The sequence below is a fragment of the Erythrolamprus reginae genome, chromosome 2 (assembly GCF_031021105.1).
Source record: "Erythrolamprus reginae isolate rEryReg1 chromosome 2, rEryReg1.hap1, whole genome shotgun sequence".
Lineage (NCBI taxonomy): Eukaryota > Metazoa > Chordata > Lepidosauria > Squamata > Dipsadidae > Erythrolamprus > Erythrolamprus reginae.
Window position 1 is genome coordinate 269,112,612 of NC_091951.1, and position 18,581 is coordinate 269,131,192.

The window sequence follows — 18,581 nt, forward strand, 5'->3', positions numbered from 1 at the left end:
TGGATTTCAAGACCTGATTTTAATTTTACTAAGTGCCCCTAATAATTTTTGTATCTTCATGCATTTCAACCAATAATAACTGTTCAATAATCTTCTTCAGAAATATCTTCATTTAAAGCTGTTCAATAAATTTCCAACCAGTGTTTTTCCATTATAGAGTTTACATGACTCCAGTCAATTTTTGATCCTTTTAGTGCCAGGCTGTTCACATATGGAATTGCTGTTTGGGAGGGGTTTGGGGGGAATAGGCTAGATTTCCCCCCCCCTACTACTAGTAATTCTATTACTTGCAATCTAAAATACATTCCAGGGCATTACATTTTATCAATGGAATGGCAGGAATGAGAATCCAATTCATTCATTTCTCACTGCTTCTTTTTCTCATCAATACCTATTCTACTGCTGCTTGTTAAACTGGAGTGGCAGGAAGAAAGTCAGTCTCCTTCACATAACAATTAATCTGTACTTTCAATCTACTGTATTTTTCATTAAATAATATATAATTTTGACTTTCTTTTAATTGGTAAACACTCTTCTATAGCCAGTATATGGACAACAAAAGGAACACTCAAATAACATATCCTGGATCTGAATGGATGAAATATTCTCATTGAATACTTTGTTCTGCACAAAGTTGAGTGTGCACAACACAATGTGAAATTGATTGTCAATCAGTGTTGCTTCCTAAGTGGACAGTTTGATTTCACAGAAGTTTGATTTACTTGGATCTATACTGTGCTGTTTAAGTGTTCCCTTTATTTTTTTGAGCAGTGCATATACATACATACATACATACATACATACATACAATACATACATATGCACATACATACATACATAATATACGCATACATTTTCAAAATCACAGTTTTTACAAGATACAGGGGGAAATGTTAATTGAGCATAAAAAATGTATTAAAATACACAGTATAAGCAAGTGAATCAATGGAAATAAATTTTCAACTGTGTTGTCAGTATGCCACAAAAATGATTTTAAAATCATCTTTCTATCATCAAACACTATTAGCCTGGAGGAATTCACAGCAGCACTTTAATAGATGATCCTGCAGATGAATTTCTAATTCATATAAGAATTTGATAAAACTTATTTTCTAAACAAATAAATGGTGATAATGTTTTTTATTTATAGCACAATCATTTAAGCTAATCACTGTGACTTACTGAACTTAATATACTTCTCCCACAGAAAATAACTTCATAAAGTTTCACTGTTCTATTAAGTGGAAGTAATAATGTTCACCTGAATCGTCATTTCATTGCCATCAGGTTTATATGTATACTATCTGCTTATTTTATGCAATGTCCTTATATTTTAACACTGTCCAATAGTAAACAAGTTGAGTACCTACATATACATGAGGTTACACTGCCCTCTGCTGATGAATAAGCGGAAACTAACAGTTTGCTTCAAATGCCTCTCTTTCATGGGGAAAATTCAGATACTGTATATATTGCTCTAATGTACTTTCACACATGTAATCATCAGTTCAGGTTTTACAAGGGATTATGACAAATACAAAACTACAGAAAGGATTTGGGGAAAAACATGCAATTTTAACTATTAGTTAAAAATATACTAATAAAACTTAAATTCTAAACTCAGTTATGTCCCTGCAGAAACCACTTTCAAACAGCAAGGCAATATTTTGTTATATAGCATGAATCTTTCTCCACAGATACTGAAACTAACAGAAGATTGTGTAAAAATAATTTATTCAAAGGTAAGCTTTAAAAATTACTAGGAAATTAATACAAAAGATTTGGTTACTATATATTTGTTTAAGTTCTACAGCTAAGTCGTTTTTAAGAATTTCCAGCCTCACTTAATTTGCGCAAGAGAATTGCCTTAATGTTTAAATAAAACACAACACTATTAATTTATACAAGGTCTTCTTAGTTGCTTGGAATTTGTGTCAAAAATGAAAATTTGATTCCCATTAATAAGGCATCAGCCACATCCTAAGGCTACTATAGTTTTCTAAATATTTTAAAAATCTCATTATTGACTAATATATATTTTTGTCATTTCTCATAGTATTAATGTTTAAAAGAATATATCTCTGTTATCTAAAGCAACATTTTTTAGAATTTCTATTCTCTTATTGTTGAGTCCAACATAGAAATGATTGAGTAAAATTTTCTAAACTGACACTAATAATGTCTACACCTGGAGGAGACAAATTTGCTTTAACTTAAATCAACCACATACCAATTAATTCTTTCACCAAGAGACACAGAATAGATAGTTAAAATACCTTCATTGTACATTTCCTTATTGAAAAGCTAGGTGAAGCTGAAATGCATGCTTACATATATCTGATATAGAATGTAATTCTGAAGAAATAATTATTCTATGGGGGGGAAAACAAGCCCTAATACTAAACCGCTGGACCAAAGATTTTAATTGCTAAGGAATAAAATTGTAATACTTTCCAGAAATAGTGTGTGCCTAAAGAAAAAAAGCTGCACAGTAAGCACAGTTGCATAATGGCCAAGAATATAAATGAAGAGTGACAATTATATTTTACATTACAATCACATTCTAGAACTATTTAAGTCTTACTAGAGATTGAGTTCTTCAGATATCAAGAAAAATATGTTATATTACCTGGTAAAAAATGATATAAGCAAAAAAGTTTAAATGCATTTTCAATATTTAGTTCAAATTAATATTCTGATTATGCGTATTCCTAGATGTCTTTTTTCTGCAATTACTTTTCTTATATTGAGATTTTATTGCATCAAAATATTTCTCTTTTATGAACACTGTTCTGGCCAAATAAAATGATCAAAACTCCCATTAAGGAAAACATTTATTAAAAATTAACAATAAGTAACCCTTTTGAAAATGGTACAATTTACTTCTGAATGAATATACAGAAAACTAATAGTAAAATACTACCGGTTTATATTTATATATAGATCTATCTGCACAAGCGAAGAAAAAAATTATAACTTTCAAATTTTAAAGTTCATAGCATCACATTAGTCATCTTCATGATTTAACAGTTTTCCATTATTATTTTTCTGGTATTACCACTATTCAGATCTATATATTTGGTTTCTATTTATAGCAAAACTACCATCAAAAACCTTAAGCCCATTTTAAAATTGCCCACAATCTGAATCTGGAATGAATATAACAGCAACATAAATATGACTGCAATGTTTCAAAATATAAACAACTTTATAAACTATTGCTAACATTTTGAGTTGTAACTAGGAGTTATTAGTAGTAACACAGCACTGCAAGATAAGGTCATCTCTCTTATGATAAGTTTCAAAGCTGTAGCTAGTGCAGTTCCATCTATATGTTGCCAAAACTATCCTGTCTGAGTGTAAAGTCCAATTGGGTGAAACAGTGCATCATATGGTAACATATTTGAATGAAGATATTTCAAATATTCTAACTTAAAGAATGTATTCAAAACCAATAACCTCTGTGGGATTGAAAATTTAAGAATCTTCAGACCATTTGTTTTGGCAAAGTTGTGGTCCTTCATCCTACAGCACCACCACAGGGAGATGCAGTCATGTTATTGTGCACATTATTCACTCAGACTATCACTGGGACCATATTATCTTACTATCTCACCCATCACTTGCACAGCCTGGTTCTGAATGGCCTGTGGATTGGTAGCGGGCCACAGCAGTGGTGGGTTGCTACCGGTTCGCCCTAGTTCGGGTGAACCAATACCACCACCAGCAGGAGGCTCTACCCACCCATCCAGACGTTATCATGAATGACCTGCGCATGTGCAGAAGGTTCTGTACATGGGCAAAAGTGCTGCATGCGCACATTCACTGTTCCACTGGTAGCAAAGATAAGTGAAACCCACTACTGTGCCACAGCCTAGGGTTGAGGACTCCTGGCTTACGTCTTATAGACAAAATCTACCTAAGATAAATTTGTATTTATTAGATTTGTATGCCGCCCCTCTCCGAAGACTAGGGGCGGCTAACAACAATATAAAAAGACAATGTAAACAAATCTAATATTAAAAACAATCTAAAAAACCCCAATTTAAAGAACCACTCATACATACAAGCATACCATGTATAAATTCTATAAGCCTAGGGGGAAGGGAAATTTCAATTCCCCCATGCCTGACAACAGAGGTGGGCTTTAAGGAACTTGCGAAAGGCAAGGAGGGCGGGGGCAACTCTGATATCTGGGGGGAGCTGGTTCCAGAGGGTCAGGGCTGCCACAGAGAAGGCTCTTCTCCTGGGTCCCGCCAAACGACATTGTTTAGTCGATGGGACCCAGAGAAGGCCAACTCTGTGGGACCTAACCGGTCGCTGGGATTCGTGCGGCAGAAGGCGGTCCCGGAGATATTCTGGTCCAATGCCATGAAGGGCTTTATAGGTCATAACCAACACTTTGAATTGTGACTAGAAATTGATCGGCAACCAATGCAGACTGCGGAGTGTTGGTGTAACATGGGCATGCCTTGGAAAGCCCATGATTGCTCTCGCAGCTGCATTCTGCACAATCTGAAGTTTCCAAACACTTTTCAAAAATAGCCCCATGTAGAGAGCATTATAGTAGTCAAACCTCGAGGTGATGAGGGCATGAGTGACTGTGAGCAGTGAGTCCCGGTCCAGATAAAGAGATAGCCTGGGAGATTCCTTGGGAGTGGCTATCCTCTTCCTATGATCCAGCTCTGGATTTTGCTATCTCTTGTCGCCCTCCACCCTCCTACTTGAAATGTGTTTCCTCCTGGGAACCTGCTGCATTAATGTAATCCATCCCCAGGACAAATGCACTAAATCAACAACGCACTAAATATGAGATTGACTTTAGTTAGCAATTTTACTTAGATATTAATAGCTGACAAATATAATAGAATTTTGCAGAAGTGTTCAGAATAAAAACTGTATGATGAGCTATCAATCTGAGCATAATCCTTTTAGAAGAGAATCTGATGGATGTGACTGGGCTTTTATTCGAGAGAAAACATTGTTTGCAGTAGTCATTAATTTGGCTTAAATTTGTTCACACCCCAAGAAATGTTTTTATTAAACTAAAGTTAACGCAAAAACTTTCAAGCTCCAGTGCAAAGCCAGAACTGTAAGACCCCATACCTTAGATCTTTTCCATAACCAAGGAAATGAATATTTAATTTGTTCCATATTATTGAAAAATATCACTATTTGCTTACATAGCTTGGTATTTTGAGCTCCACTAAAAATAATATGACTTATAAACAGGTGTTACTAATACAGTGGTACCTCAAGATACGAACCCCTCGTCTTACGAACAACTCGTGATACGAACCCGGGGTTCAGAAAAATGTTGCCTCTTCTTACGAACTTTTTTTGAGTTACGAACCGGCGTTCGGAGACAGCTGGGAAGCCGCGCGGCTGTTTTAAAAGGTGACAGCCGGGCGGCGGGGCTTCCCAGAAGCCTCCCGAACACCGGTTCGTAACTCGAAAAAAGTTCGTAAGAAGAGGCAACATTTTTCTGAACCCCGGGTTCGATTCGGGAGGTTGCTGGGAAGCCCCGCCGCCCGGCTGTCACCTTTTAAAACAGCCGCGCGGCTTCCCAGCTGTGTCGAATGCCGAACGCGGAAGATCGGTTTGGCGTTCGGCTTCGGGAGACAGCTGGGAAGCCGCGCGGCTGTTTTAAAAGGTGACAGCCGGGCGGCGGGGCTTCCCAGCAACCTCCCGAACCGAACCCGGGGTTCAGAAAAATGTTGCCTCTTCTTACGAACTTTTTTCGAGTTACGAACCGGCGTTCGGGAGGCTTCTGGGAAGCCCCGCCGCCCGGCTGTCACCTTTTAAAACAGCCGCGCGGCTTCCCAGCTGTCTCCCGAAGCCAAACGCGGAAGTTCGGGTTTGGCGTTTGGCTTCGGGAGACAGCTGGGAAGCGGCGCGGCTGTTTTAAAAGGTGACAGCCGGGAGGCGGGGCTTCCCAGAAGCCTCCCGAACGCCGGTTCGTAACTCCAAAAAAGTTCGTAAGAAGAGGCAACATTTTTCTGAACCCCGGGTTCAGTTCGGGAGGTTGCTGGGAAGCCCCGCCGCCCGGCTGTCACCTTTTAAAACAGCCGCGCCGCTTCCCAGCAGTCGCGGAACGCCATTTTTTTGCGGGGGGGTTTTTTGGTTGCACGGATTAATTGACGTTACATTTTTCCTATGGGAAATAATGTTTCGTCTTACGAACCTTTCGTCTTACGAACCTCCTCCTTGCACCAATTAAGTTCGTATCATGAGGTATTACTGTACATAAAATAAGTCTGTGTTTGCATCTCTGTTGAAAGAAATATGGACCTGGACCATATTTGAGCCACCCTGAGTCCTTCGGGATTGGGCGGCATAGATGTCGAATAGATAGACAGACAGACAATCATGCAGCTAGTTCTCTGCATTTAACTAATTTTGATTCTACCTAAAGAAATTTATTTTGTGAATAAATGCTATATTTTAAGTAATGTGATTATTCTCCTATACATACATTTTCAGAAAAACTCTGAAAGTTAAACAAAATAATTAGTAAGTAAAGATTAAAAGTCCCTTTCTTCCATACTAGTAACAATATCAATTAAATAAACTCAGATTTAATTATAATGTTCACATTAGGTTGCTTTCAAATCTCATGACTCAAAATATTTTATAATAGGTTTCTACATAATGCATCACTGAAATGTATTCCTGTATAAATGAATAGTGATATCTCAATCATATTATATATAGATATTTAATTCTGCTGTGAAGAAATACATCTAGAATTTTGTATCATATATAACTATCTAATAGTTTTATTTCAATGATAAATTATGTATAATTTTAGTATCATTACCAAGATTTGCAGAATGTAATTTCAAAGAAATTTCTTAGTATTATTTTAACTTTTTGTATTTTCAAACCCTTGCTTTTTTACTTCTGTACTTTTGTTGTTTTGTTTAGCTTTTATGATTTTTAATTGCATTTTTGCTAAGGCTGTCTATAAATAAGATGGCACTGTGAATTCATCATTTGTGATGAACACAATATATGCTTTGAAAATGAAATTAAACGAAATTCTCCATTGTGGAGGACATAGCAACCAGAAATAGGGTTCAGCTCCATCTGCTTCATGATTGGACTAAGTCTATCAAAAGCAGTTTAGGTCACGCCTCTGTTGCTATCCTTTGGCAGCTTTTTGACTCAGTCACTCAGCTAGGATGGTTGTGCCAACCGTTCCTACTGTTTGAGATTGAGCATTTCTGGATTCTATACTTATCTTTATTCATCTAATTTTCCATTTCATCGGATCTTCTATTCGGTGAGTTTGACAGCTGAGACCCTAACATTGGTAGAGTCGCTGGTGGTTTTTCATACAACAAAGCTTCATCTCTAGATGGTTTCTGCTGCTGCTGACAATCAGCAGAACTATATATTCACGCATAATTATTAATTAACAGATTCAGGACATTGACTATAGCGTGATTGTGCATAGAGATCGCTCCAGCATTTTAACAGCTGGGGAGAGATTTCCTTGAGGTGGTGAACTGGTGATCAGAAGTTTCCTTTAGAGCTGCCATTAAATGAGCCACCTGTCACAGCCATCTGCGATAGCATCCACCATTATTCTGGGCAGCATAGGAATACAATAAATTAAATTAAATTAAATTAATTTAATTTAATTTTGGTCACCAAAATTTATTTTAATACATAGCCACCTCCACTGAAAACTACTAGTATATGCAGAAAACTACTATATGCAGAGCATATGAACCAAAAGAAAATATACTTCACTTCATTATATAAATTGTCAATTTTTCTGTCTTTCTATTAGCTTATAAATGCATTTTTTTTACCTTCAGTTTTTAAAATAGTTTGGGTATTAGCATTTTCTCTTCTCCAGAGAACGCAGAGAAGAAGGATAAGTTGGTGCTTAGGGTTTTTTTTAAGTGTAAATGCATAGAATGTCAAAGCTGGGAAGCTACATCTTCATTGGCTGCAAGGAGACACATCTCATTGCCGATATAAAAGCTGATTTATGTCACACTGAATTTTGCCTTATGTTTTTGTATCCCAAATCTAATGTATTTCTGTAAATCATTTATTTTATGAAAAATATATTTTTATTGATTCATTTTTTTCTACTGAAAATGAGATAAGCCTACTCATTTGTTATTTCAAACAAAAACCATACTACTGCAAATATTAACTTTATAAATACTCATCTATTCTTTAGAAAACACAGGCTAAACCTGATTATCTGGGCAAGAAATTCTTTTTTTAAGTCAACTAAATCAACATGGTAACTAACCTTCCCTTAGCTTTAGAAATAGTCGTAGCTACTTGAGGTTGCATAGCACCAACATAAAATATCTTCACAAATGTCTCCAAACAGTCAAGCTGAAAATCTAAGCCAAAGTTTCATTTAACAGCCTGTCAATTTTTTGATGTGAAGCTAATGAATGCAGTGGCAAACAAATCCATCAAACCTAACATCAAAACAACTGCACTTCATCCCACCAAAAGGGGAAAAATGAAATACAACCTGCAGGCCAGCACTTTGATCTAACCTACCCACACAACAAAGGTCTCTTAAGCAGCTAGTACGACAGAATATGGATGAGTAATTATGGGCTTAGATCTCACAAACAAGCTAATCATTTTTAGCTGCCATGATTTCAGAGTGTAACACTGTCTACTTTTGGGAACCAGTTAGTTTAATAGCAGATCATAGGAGATAATCTCAGAGAGAATTTTGAGCTGTCCTAAAGCTTATGATGTTCTTTAACAGAAATGTTATATATTTCCTCTTGTGATATATTAATGTAAAGCAAGAAGTAGTATATAAATTTGATATTTTAAATTAAATTTATAATCTACGGAGAGGGGCGGCATACAAATCCAATAAATAAATAAATAAATAAATATAGACAAAATCGATTCAAGCCCTTCATCTGTGTTCATTATAGGTGATATAAATACATTGAATATTTATGCTATTTATATATAAAGTTTCTTTTAAACTTTATTTTAATCGTTCAAATGATATAAAATGGAGGTGATGTACACCAGTTTCTTCATTATTTCCTTTGAAAAAGTTTCAATTCATTTCACTTGCCACTTGGGATTATTTTCATCAATTTTGATTGATGCAGATTTATGATCAAAAAATTACTTTACATTAAAAAAGAAATCAAGTGTAATGATACATCAATATCACATTACATAACTAGAGGGTAACAATGTTATACAGTAATAACTGTAAAATCCTTAACTGCTGTATTATAGTTATTGCTATATGGTATTTTAAAAATACAAAATAAAGTATATCTCATTGTAGAAAAAATATTCTTCTAATCTCCTCATATGTCTTGCTATGATTCTTCATCCTGGTGGAGATAGTGCTCCTAAAGGGGATTAGTGAAGAATACTGGGGGTAGACCGCAAGGATGTATACTGCTCAAAAAAATAAAGGGAACACAATAAACAACACAATAGAATAGAATAGAATTTTTATTGGCCAAGTGTGATTGGACACACAAGGAATTTGTCTTGGTGCATGTGCTCTCAGCGTACATAAAATAAAATATACATATATATTTTATAACTCCAAGTAAATCAAACTTCTTTGAAATCAAACTGTCCACTTAGGAAGCAACACTGATTGACAATCAATTTCATTTTGTGGTCAGCACATTCAACTTTTTACAGAACAAAGTCTTCAATGAAAATATTTCATTCATTCAGATCTAGGATGTGTTATTTGAGTGTTCCTTTTATTTTTTGAGCAGTGTCTATTCCCAACAGAATCACTCATAACAATAAAGTCATCCCAGGTTTCAACTAAAACAAAAAATTGCCGAAATCTTGCAAGAGCGCCCCCTCGTGAGACTATTCAAGCTGCACACCCAGCACATCCAGCAGCAGGTAACAGCAATCCACCCCTGGACCACGCCACTTAGTAACAGACCTGCCAGTGCCAATAGTGGTAAGTAAGTACTATAGGTAGTCTTCCACCACATTTCCTAGTTCTTAATTCCACTGCTTTTTCATTTTCTTTCCACAATTATTGCATAGCTCTTCCTGTCCCTACTCTGAATCCATATCCATAGCCCTGTAGGTTTTTGTTTAATTTTTCTTTATATCCATCCACTGAGTCCTACAAGATTGGGCGGCATAGAAGTCGAATAAATTAAATTAAATCTCTGTAAAATTCAGCTGGACTAAAGCAGTCATAGAATGGATTCTACTTGATAAAAAGCATCCCCCAAAGAGACCTAAAACGAGCTGGAGAGATGACGTCAGCAAGTATTACGGACCCAATCGAAAAAGAAAACTCAAGGCCATATTGGTTGGAAACACACAAAAAGAGGCCATCCCACAGTGGATAGACAATGGCTAGAATGCTGATGGTGACATCTCTTTGTACCAATGTCTATTATCCTGTATAATGACAGAGTATGCTTCTGACTCAGAACATTTTTTTATTACACTCAACTGAGGAAGAAGTGTTTAATCAATGGATTGGTTGATGATATACAAACTAAGTCTCAAACTAAACAAGAACGAGCTTTTGTTAGCAGAGAGGTTATTTGTCTGGTTTAATGGCGTGCAAACTGTTACAGAAGATCCTGTATTTGTTGTTTGGATCACAGTATTTTTTTAATTAAATTACTTCTAAAGAAACTTCTGATTTTTAAAAACAAGAAAGATAATCACAAAGTTTGCAAACCTATATATTCAGCAGTTCAGAAGTCTGCATGTAGCTCCAACTTCAGCACAAATATTGCAAGCCAAGCACAAATTAAAGAAGGCCCTAGCACAATACATGAAATAATTGTCACTGTATCATCTATTTTACTAATGTTTACAAAATGCACTCAAGCAGAATAAGCCAAAACGTTGTCCATAAAAAAATATATCTCTAACCAACTAACATGAAGATAGACTCTACCTTACAAAATCTAGAATGGTTTGAGAAAACACCTTACATGTCTTTCTTTAAAATCTTAATATCAGACTTCCTCTACATCTTCATTAGATATATTGTGCAGAGGAGGGAGATTATATTATTTTTTAACATATTTTACTGCATTTTTACAATTAAATAAATACAATGTTTGCAAAAACTGTGCATATTTACATTTCATAACATTCAAATACAAATATATTTTATGCATTTTAATTATACATTTCAATTCTACTTCTATTTTGTCTCTTTGTTGTCTTTTTTTCTATTCTCAATCCAGTCATACCACTTCTCCCATATTTCATAGTATTCCGAGTCTATTTGACTAGTGATGGGCGAACCCAAAGGTGTTCGGTTCGGCAAGTTTGGATGAACTTTACGCAAAATTAGGCTGAACCCAAACCGAACCCGAACGGGGAATCCCACCAAGAGATTCCGGGGGCGGAGCTTTGACGTCTATGGAATCCAGGAAGTGATCACCTTGGCGTCCTTAGCAACCTGTCGGTGACGTCAAAGCTCCGAACGTGAAAGGACCGCCCTTTGCTTGCAGCGCCGCTGCGGCGTCCTTTTTCGTAAAAATAACAATGTTTATTTTTACGTGAAGACCTTCCTTTGAAGGAGCTGGGGAATCCCTCCCACGAAGAGATTCCAGGGACGGAGCCTTGACGTCACCGACAGGTTGCTAAGGACACCAAGGTGATCAATTCCTGTATTTTATATTGCTTTCTAATTTTAGTTCCTGTAATCTCTGAGTTTGCTCTAATTTTCTTTAATAATGACTGTAATGTCAGGATGAAGAGCAGAGGTGAGCAGAGGGCATCCCTGACGGACCTTTCATAATTTCAAATGGCCTTGTAATATCTTCATTTAATATTATATTTGTTTTTTGTGAAAAATATACTGCTTCAATCATTTGTTTGAATTTGTCTCCAAATTTCATTTCTCTAATTTATTTAATCATATATTTCTAATTTAAGTTATCAAATGCTTTCTGCGCATCCAGAAAAACAAGTGTCGGGGATTTTTTACAACTTGCTTCCCTGGACACAACGGCAAGGAATGTGACAGAGTTGCAAGTGTCAGGTCATACGTCTCGCTTCTCTCTGCCCCACCTCCAACCCTCTCAATAAAGTGATGGTGGAGAAGGTAAGCAGCTAGGCTGCTGTTGTCATTGGGCTGAGATAGGGCATGTTGCCACAGCAAAAATGAGTGGCAGGCCAGCCACTCCATGGATCACAAGGTATGTCGTTGACCTGCTGCTCATTTTGCCTTGGCAAGGAGTGGGGCACAAAGTGCTTTTTTTACCTGCCACTCTTTTTGCAGGGCCATTTTTTTTGCATTGCCGTCACCCCTACCAGTAGGTACGGTAAGGCATGTGGTGTACATGGGGCATGCACCAGTGGAAATGGCAGGAACTTGCTGTGAATGCATTTAAGTAGTTGGTTGGGCTTATTTCAGCACATAAAAGCCTGATTGGGCTTATTATTTTCGGGGAAACACAGTACTAAATTTTACAGAAAATAAAGGGGGCTATTGAATTTTGGTCCCAGGTTGAACCAAATCTTTTAATTGCTAAAGTCAAATAAAGTTGTACACAATATAATCCATCTTGTTGACAGCTCTCATCTTCTCCCAATGATTCATTTAATACTGCTAGGCAAAGACACTCAAGAAGTCTCATCAATATTCTTCTTGTAAAAACAAGAACCATAAAAGCCACAACTTTCACAGAGGTTATTTCCCTGGGAATCATGGGTTCCAGATTTTGTATACGTTCTGTAAGTTAGCTCTGCCTTATGATGCACCATTTTGTCCAGTTAAAAATCACAATGAGTGTTTTAGTAGCATATAGATACTGCTCCCACATACATGTAAGATAACATTAATATTATCAAAAATTCATTTGGATGAATTTTTAAGAATTTGCCTAAATAAATCATTCAGATGAAATAAGTTGGAATTAATATAAATATAAAACTCTGAAGACGTATTGTTTTAAAGATTACAATAACTTTAATGAGCCAATTCTAACAAAATAGGCAGTGCCTTAACAGCCATACCTACTGCAGGAAATGTCTGAACTATCTGATTATTATTACAGTGATCCCCCGATCATTGCGAGGGTTCCGTTCCAGGACCCCTCGCAATGATCGGTTTTTCGCAATATAGTGGTGCGGAAGTAAAAACACCATCTACGCATGTGCGCCCTTTTTTTTCCATGGCGCATGTGCAGATGTTTTTTACTTCCGCACCTGGGAAGACCCCCGCCCAACAGCTGAGGAGCCGCCTGCCCGCCCGCCGCTTGTCCGGCCGCCGCTGGTGCCGCCGCCGCTTGTCCGGCCACCGCTCGTGCCGCCGCTGCTCGTGCTGCCGCCACTCGTCCGGCCGCCGCTCGTGCCGCCGCCGCTCGTGCCGCCGCCGCTCGTGCCACCGCTGCTGAGGAGGAGCGAGAGGAGCAACAAAGTCCCGCGCAAGTGCATCTTCTCCAGGCGGGGGCAAGAGCGGCGGGGCGAGTCCGCAGGAAAAAAGCCGCGGGCAACCGAGCGGATCCTGCCGTTTGCGGCACTCGACGGGCAGGGGCATGAAGGATCTCCCCGCTGGCCTCGGGAGCGCGTGGGAGGGTGGCGAGCCTAGGAAGACGAGGCGACGCCGGCTGCCGTCGAGGTAGAGGAGGAAGTGGATCGGCGCTCCGCCCCGCAAGGGTTCCTCTCCATGAGGGCGTCCGCCGAGCTGCCCGTCTTCAATTCACCGTCTCACCCGGGCTCCCAATCCTGCTGGGCGGCAGGGAGACTCGGCGGGGAGCGCGCGCGTCCGGGACCCAGAGCGCCCTTGTGGCCGCCCATTCATGCCGCTCCGTCGCTGGCTTCCCCTCAGGAGACGCGCCTGAGTGGCCTTTTTGCTGTTCCTCTCAGGAGTTCTTGCGGGGGAAAAGCTGCTAGCCGGCTTTCGGAGCTCCTCCGGCGTCACCCGGCTTCTGGTAGAAGCCTTCTCTCTTTTTTTTCTTGCTGCTTTTCCTCGCCAAGCGCACGAAAAAAAAGAGAGAAGGCTTCTACCAGAAGCTGGGTGACGCCGGAGGAGCTCTGAAAGCCGGCTAGCGGCTTTTCCCCCGCAAGAACTCTTGAGAGGAACAGAGAGGAACAGCAAAAAGGCCACTCAGGCGCGTCTCCTGAGGGGAAGCCAGCATGGCGAGCGACGGAGCGGCATGAATGGGCGGCCACAAGGGCGCTCTGGGTCCCGGACGCGCGCGCTCCCCGCCGAGTCTCCCCGCCGCCCAGCAGGATCGGGAGCCCGGGTGAGATGGTGAATTGAAGACGGGCAGCTCGGGCAGCTCGGCGGACGCCCTCATGGAGAGGAACCCTGGCGGGACGGAGCGCCAATCCGCTTCCTCCTCTACCTCGACAGCGGCCGGCGTCGCCTCGTCTTCCTAGGCTCGCCACCCTCCCACGCGCTCCCGAGGCCGGCGGAGAGATCCTTCATGCCCCTGCCCGCCGAGTGCCCCAAACGGCAGGATCCGCTCGGTCGCCCGCGGCTTTTTTCCTGCGGACTTGCCCCGCCGCTCTTGCCCCCGCCTGGAGAAGATGCACTTGCGTGGGACTTTGCTGCTCCTCTCGCTCCTCCTCAGCCGCGGGGAGAGGCGGGCATGTGGGCTGGCGGTATTGGGCTTGGTGGAAAGTCTGGGGGCAGCTGCAGCAACTCCCCTCCCGTGGCTGCTGTTGAGGCGGGAGCGGGGGCAGTCTCCGGCGCGCGGCTCTCTCCATTCTTCTCTTTCCCCCTCTCGGGCTCCGAATGCGGCGGCGGGAAGAGGAAACGAGAGCGCGAGCGAGCAAGAGGAGGGGGGGAAGCCCAGACGGGATGAACCGTTTCTTGGGTGGCGCGTGTGGAAAAGGGGAGCGAGGGGCCGGGCGGGTTGAGGGAATCAAAGAGGGGTGGGGGTGCTGCTCTGAGGCGCTCGGAAAGAGTTTTCGGAAGGCTCTCGTGTTACGGCGAAAGGGCGTGTGGAGAGCCTGATGTTGGCGGAATTGGGGACCAGCGAGGAGCCGAAGAAACCCGCTGCCCACAGAAAGGGGAAACACGGATGTTTGGCTCCTCGCTGCTGCTGGTGCGGCCGCCGCTTGTCCGAGCGCCCACCGCCCGCCCTTCGCCCGCCCACGCCGTTGCTCGCGCCACTCAGCTGGGAAGCGGCGCTGGGGTTTCCCCGCCGCCCACGCAAAGGGGAAACCCCGGCAAGAGGGGGAAGACCCAGGGAAGCCGCCCAGCAGCTGATCTGCCCGGCAAACTCCACCATCTACGCATGCGTGGCCATAGAAAGAAAATGGCACGCATGTGCAGATGGTGTTGTTTACTTCCGGGTTGAAAAATCGCCATATAGCCGTTTCGCAATGATCGGGATCGCAATACCCGGGGGATCACTGTACTTGTAATGCTAATAATATAGGATATTATACAAAATATTTATTCAATATAAATTATTTTTGTTGAAATTATTACACATTGCAGATTGTTTCAAAATTGCCTTTTTAAAGTCCTAAATTCATGAATCATTTTTAAACACATTCTTTTGGATAATTTGGTTATTAGTAATATCATCTGACTTACCAATTTAGCAACTTTTCCATAATCAATCCATCTAATTGTTGCAAAGTTTGTTGATTCTGCACAGTTGAAACCATGATTATATCCTGCATGGTATCCATATGGAAAAGTGATCATAAATTCTCCAGCCTCCTGTGTAATCTAAAAAAGAAGACGAGGATAATAAACGAGAATCTCTTGAATATGGCTGTAGACCCTTTGCTTTTCTAGATGTTACCTCCCAGTTGTCCATTTCTATTCTCAGTATTTCTGTGCAGACTATACAACAGATAGGTCAAGTGGGACATTTGATATGAGGAACAGATAATGATTCTTTTAAACCATGTGTCAACATATACCTTTAACATAACAATAATAGATAAATAGGTTCCTCCCCCCCCCCCCCCCCCAGTCATATTTGTTCAAGTGTCCATTCTAGCCTATCCTCCTGGGTCTCCAACCAAAATACCAATGGAGTAAAATTCCATTTAAGTTTTAAAGATCACCCTTGGTCAAATATGTGTCATCAACTGTTAAGACACCAAGATAAAACATTTTCTGCATATTACAAAACAGGAATTAAAACACATAATCTTAAATAGCCAGGTTGCTATCTCCAACAAGTTCATAATCAACCAGTGCTAAAATAGATAACAAGTGGTCAAGGATCCATTGTAAAAACTAAATCAATAGGCAAGCTTCAATAAATGTTCTACCCGTTATTATCATACGCCACCAAATCACAGTGCTTAAAGAGAATTAATTACCACTTTTCCTGGGTTGGCAAAACAGCTAAGGAATATTTAATCAAAAACAAGAGAGTAGCAAATTTTGAATCTGTGTCTACATAGACTATGAAGAAACTCATGACAAGAGTAGACGTCATGCCATAATAATAGCCTTAAAATCTACATTTTAGAAACAATATCGGGAGTGGGTTCCTCCCGGTTCAGACCAGATTGCCCGAACTGATAGCAACCCGCTGGTGAGGTCACGATGATGTCACAGGTCTGATTCAGTTGGCGACGGTTCGTGGGTGCGGCCATCTTTTTTTCTGAATTTTTTATTGTTTGGAAGTTTTTTTCCTCTGCTGCTGCTTGAAAAAAGGGGCCTCCCACCCACCCCCAAATTTATACTTACCTTTATTCCTTCATCCAAAGCACAGCTGATCAGCTGATCAGTTGTGTTTTGGGCTGATTATAACTACTTAAACGAGCGTGGAAGCAGAATTGTACAAGGGGACGCATATGCAAAATGTCGCAATGCAAACCAGTGGCAAAGGTAAGTGGAACCCATCCCTGAACAATACATTTTCTCCTTCGTCTTAAAACAATCAATTGTTCTTGCTAGAATTTCAAAAATAGTGTAATGACAACACAATGCTTGGAAATTGGCAAGCAGAAGAATGGTAAACAGGCAGGACAGAAAAAAATCAACAGTTATAAGAGTGTTTTATTTATGAAAATCCGCACACATTATTCATAAGCATATATGTGAATCTCTGCCATGTGAATCTTATCACAACCTCAAAACAGAAAATTTATACTTATCCAAAAAGAAAAAGAAAAGAAGAGAAGGACAATGACAATGACTATCCAATCTTTCTGCTTGGAGAACACTCAAACAAAACATAATAAAATCTTTCTAATTCAAACAGCAAAAGTATGGCTGGAAAAAAACCCATTGATTCCTTTTCTAAAAGCAGTAAATGAGATCTAAGCATAACTGCTAATACAGTGCACTCCATGGCTTAGAAACAACAGCAGAGAATTTTATTTCAAACAAACTTTGGGGGGAAAAAACATGTTAACATGTTTAAGAAGGCATCTCCTGCTGATCTAACTATTCAGATAAAATATTTTAAAAGAGGTCCCTTGGATATTTAGATCTTAAGGGTTTTTAAAAAAATATAATTTTCAATATAAAATACAACACTTTCTATTGTGCCTGGAAAACAGCTAAATAATAGTGGCAATTTTCTTTTGGGTCTGTTTTCTGAATTTTAAAATGGTCAGCAACCAACATGCCATATTTTGCACTGGATACATTTTAAGACAGCCTTATACAGAACACATGTTATGGCAGGATATAACCAATAGTTCCAGCTCAGAAACACAGTTGATCTACTTGGTATATCTGTACAAATGCATTCCTTGCTACTATGTCATCAGGAAGCTGATGTGAAGAAGCATCTACAGATTAAAAAGTAGTCTTGGATTTATAACAGTTTGTTATAAATTCAAAGTTACAACGGCATTGAAAAATGTGACTTATGACCGTTTGTCACATTTAAAACCTTTGCAGCATCCCCATGATCATGTGATCAAAATTCAGATGCTTGGCAACTGCTTCGTATTTATGACCACTGCTGTGTACAAGGGTCATGTGTTCACCTTTTGCGACCTTCTGACAAGCAAAGCCAATAGGGAAGCCAGATTCACTTAACAACTGAGTTACTAACTTATTAACTGCAGTGATTCATTTAACAACTGTGGCAAGCAAAGTTGAAAGGTTGTGAGGCAAAACTCACAACCAATGTCTCGTCTCGCTTAACAAAAAGAAATTGTGGGCTCAGTTGCGGTTGTAAGTCAAGGACTACCTTTATAGGTCTGCTTTTTCAGGGGGAACGTAATCTTAGCAAAAGCAGGCTGAACTTCAGTGCCTGAGACTGTTTCCCTACTAACCAACGTAATATTTATCTTATCAGAATTTAATTTCATCTTCATCCAGTCCATTATCAAAATTAACCTAAGGGAGACTGCCATTTCTTTAATGGAAGTAGAGCTCAGTAATAGCATTATACTGTTAGAAACATAGAAACATAGAAGATTGACGGCAGAAAAAGACCTCATGGTGCATCTAGTCTACCCTTATACTATTTCCTGTATTTTATCTTAGGGTGGGTATATGTTTCTCCCAGGCATGTTTAAATTCAGTTACTGTGGATTTACCAACCACGTCTGCTGGAAGTTTGTTCCAAGCATCTACTACTATTTCAGTAAAATAATATTTTCTCACGTTGCTTCTGATCTTCTCCCCAACTCACCTCAAAACCTACCATGAGATCAGAGAAAAT

At 39.8% G+C, this 18,581-nt stretch overlaps 1 protein-coding gene across 2 annotated transcripts in view; it reads right to left on the reverse strand.

Annotated features, from left to right (window-relative positions):
- The window catches only part of KDM4C (lysine demethylase 4C), a 228,741-nt gene that overhangs the window by 143,916 nt on the left and 66,244 nt on the right, over nt 1-18,581 (reverse strand). For both annotated transcript variants that reach the window (XM_070742570.1, XM_070742571.1), the window contains exon 9: nt 15,530-15,667. In XM_070742570.1, coding sequence (XP_070598671.1) covers nt 15,530-15,667 — 138 coding nt within the window. The remainder of the gene's footprint in view (nt 1-15,529; nt 15,668-18,581) is intronic.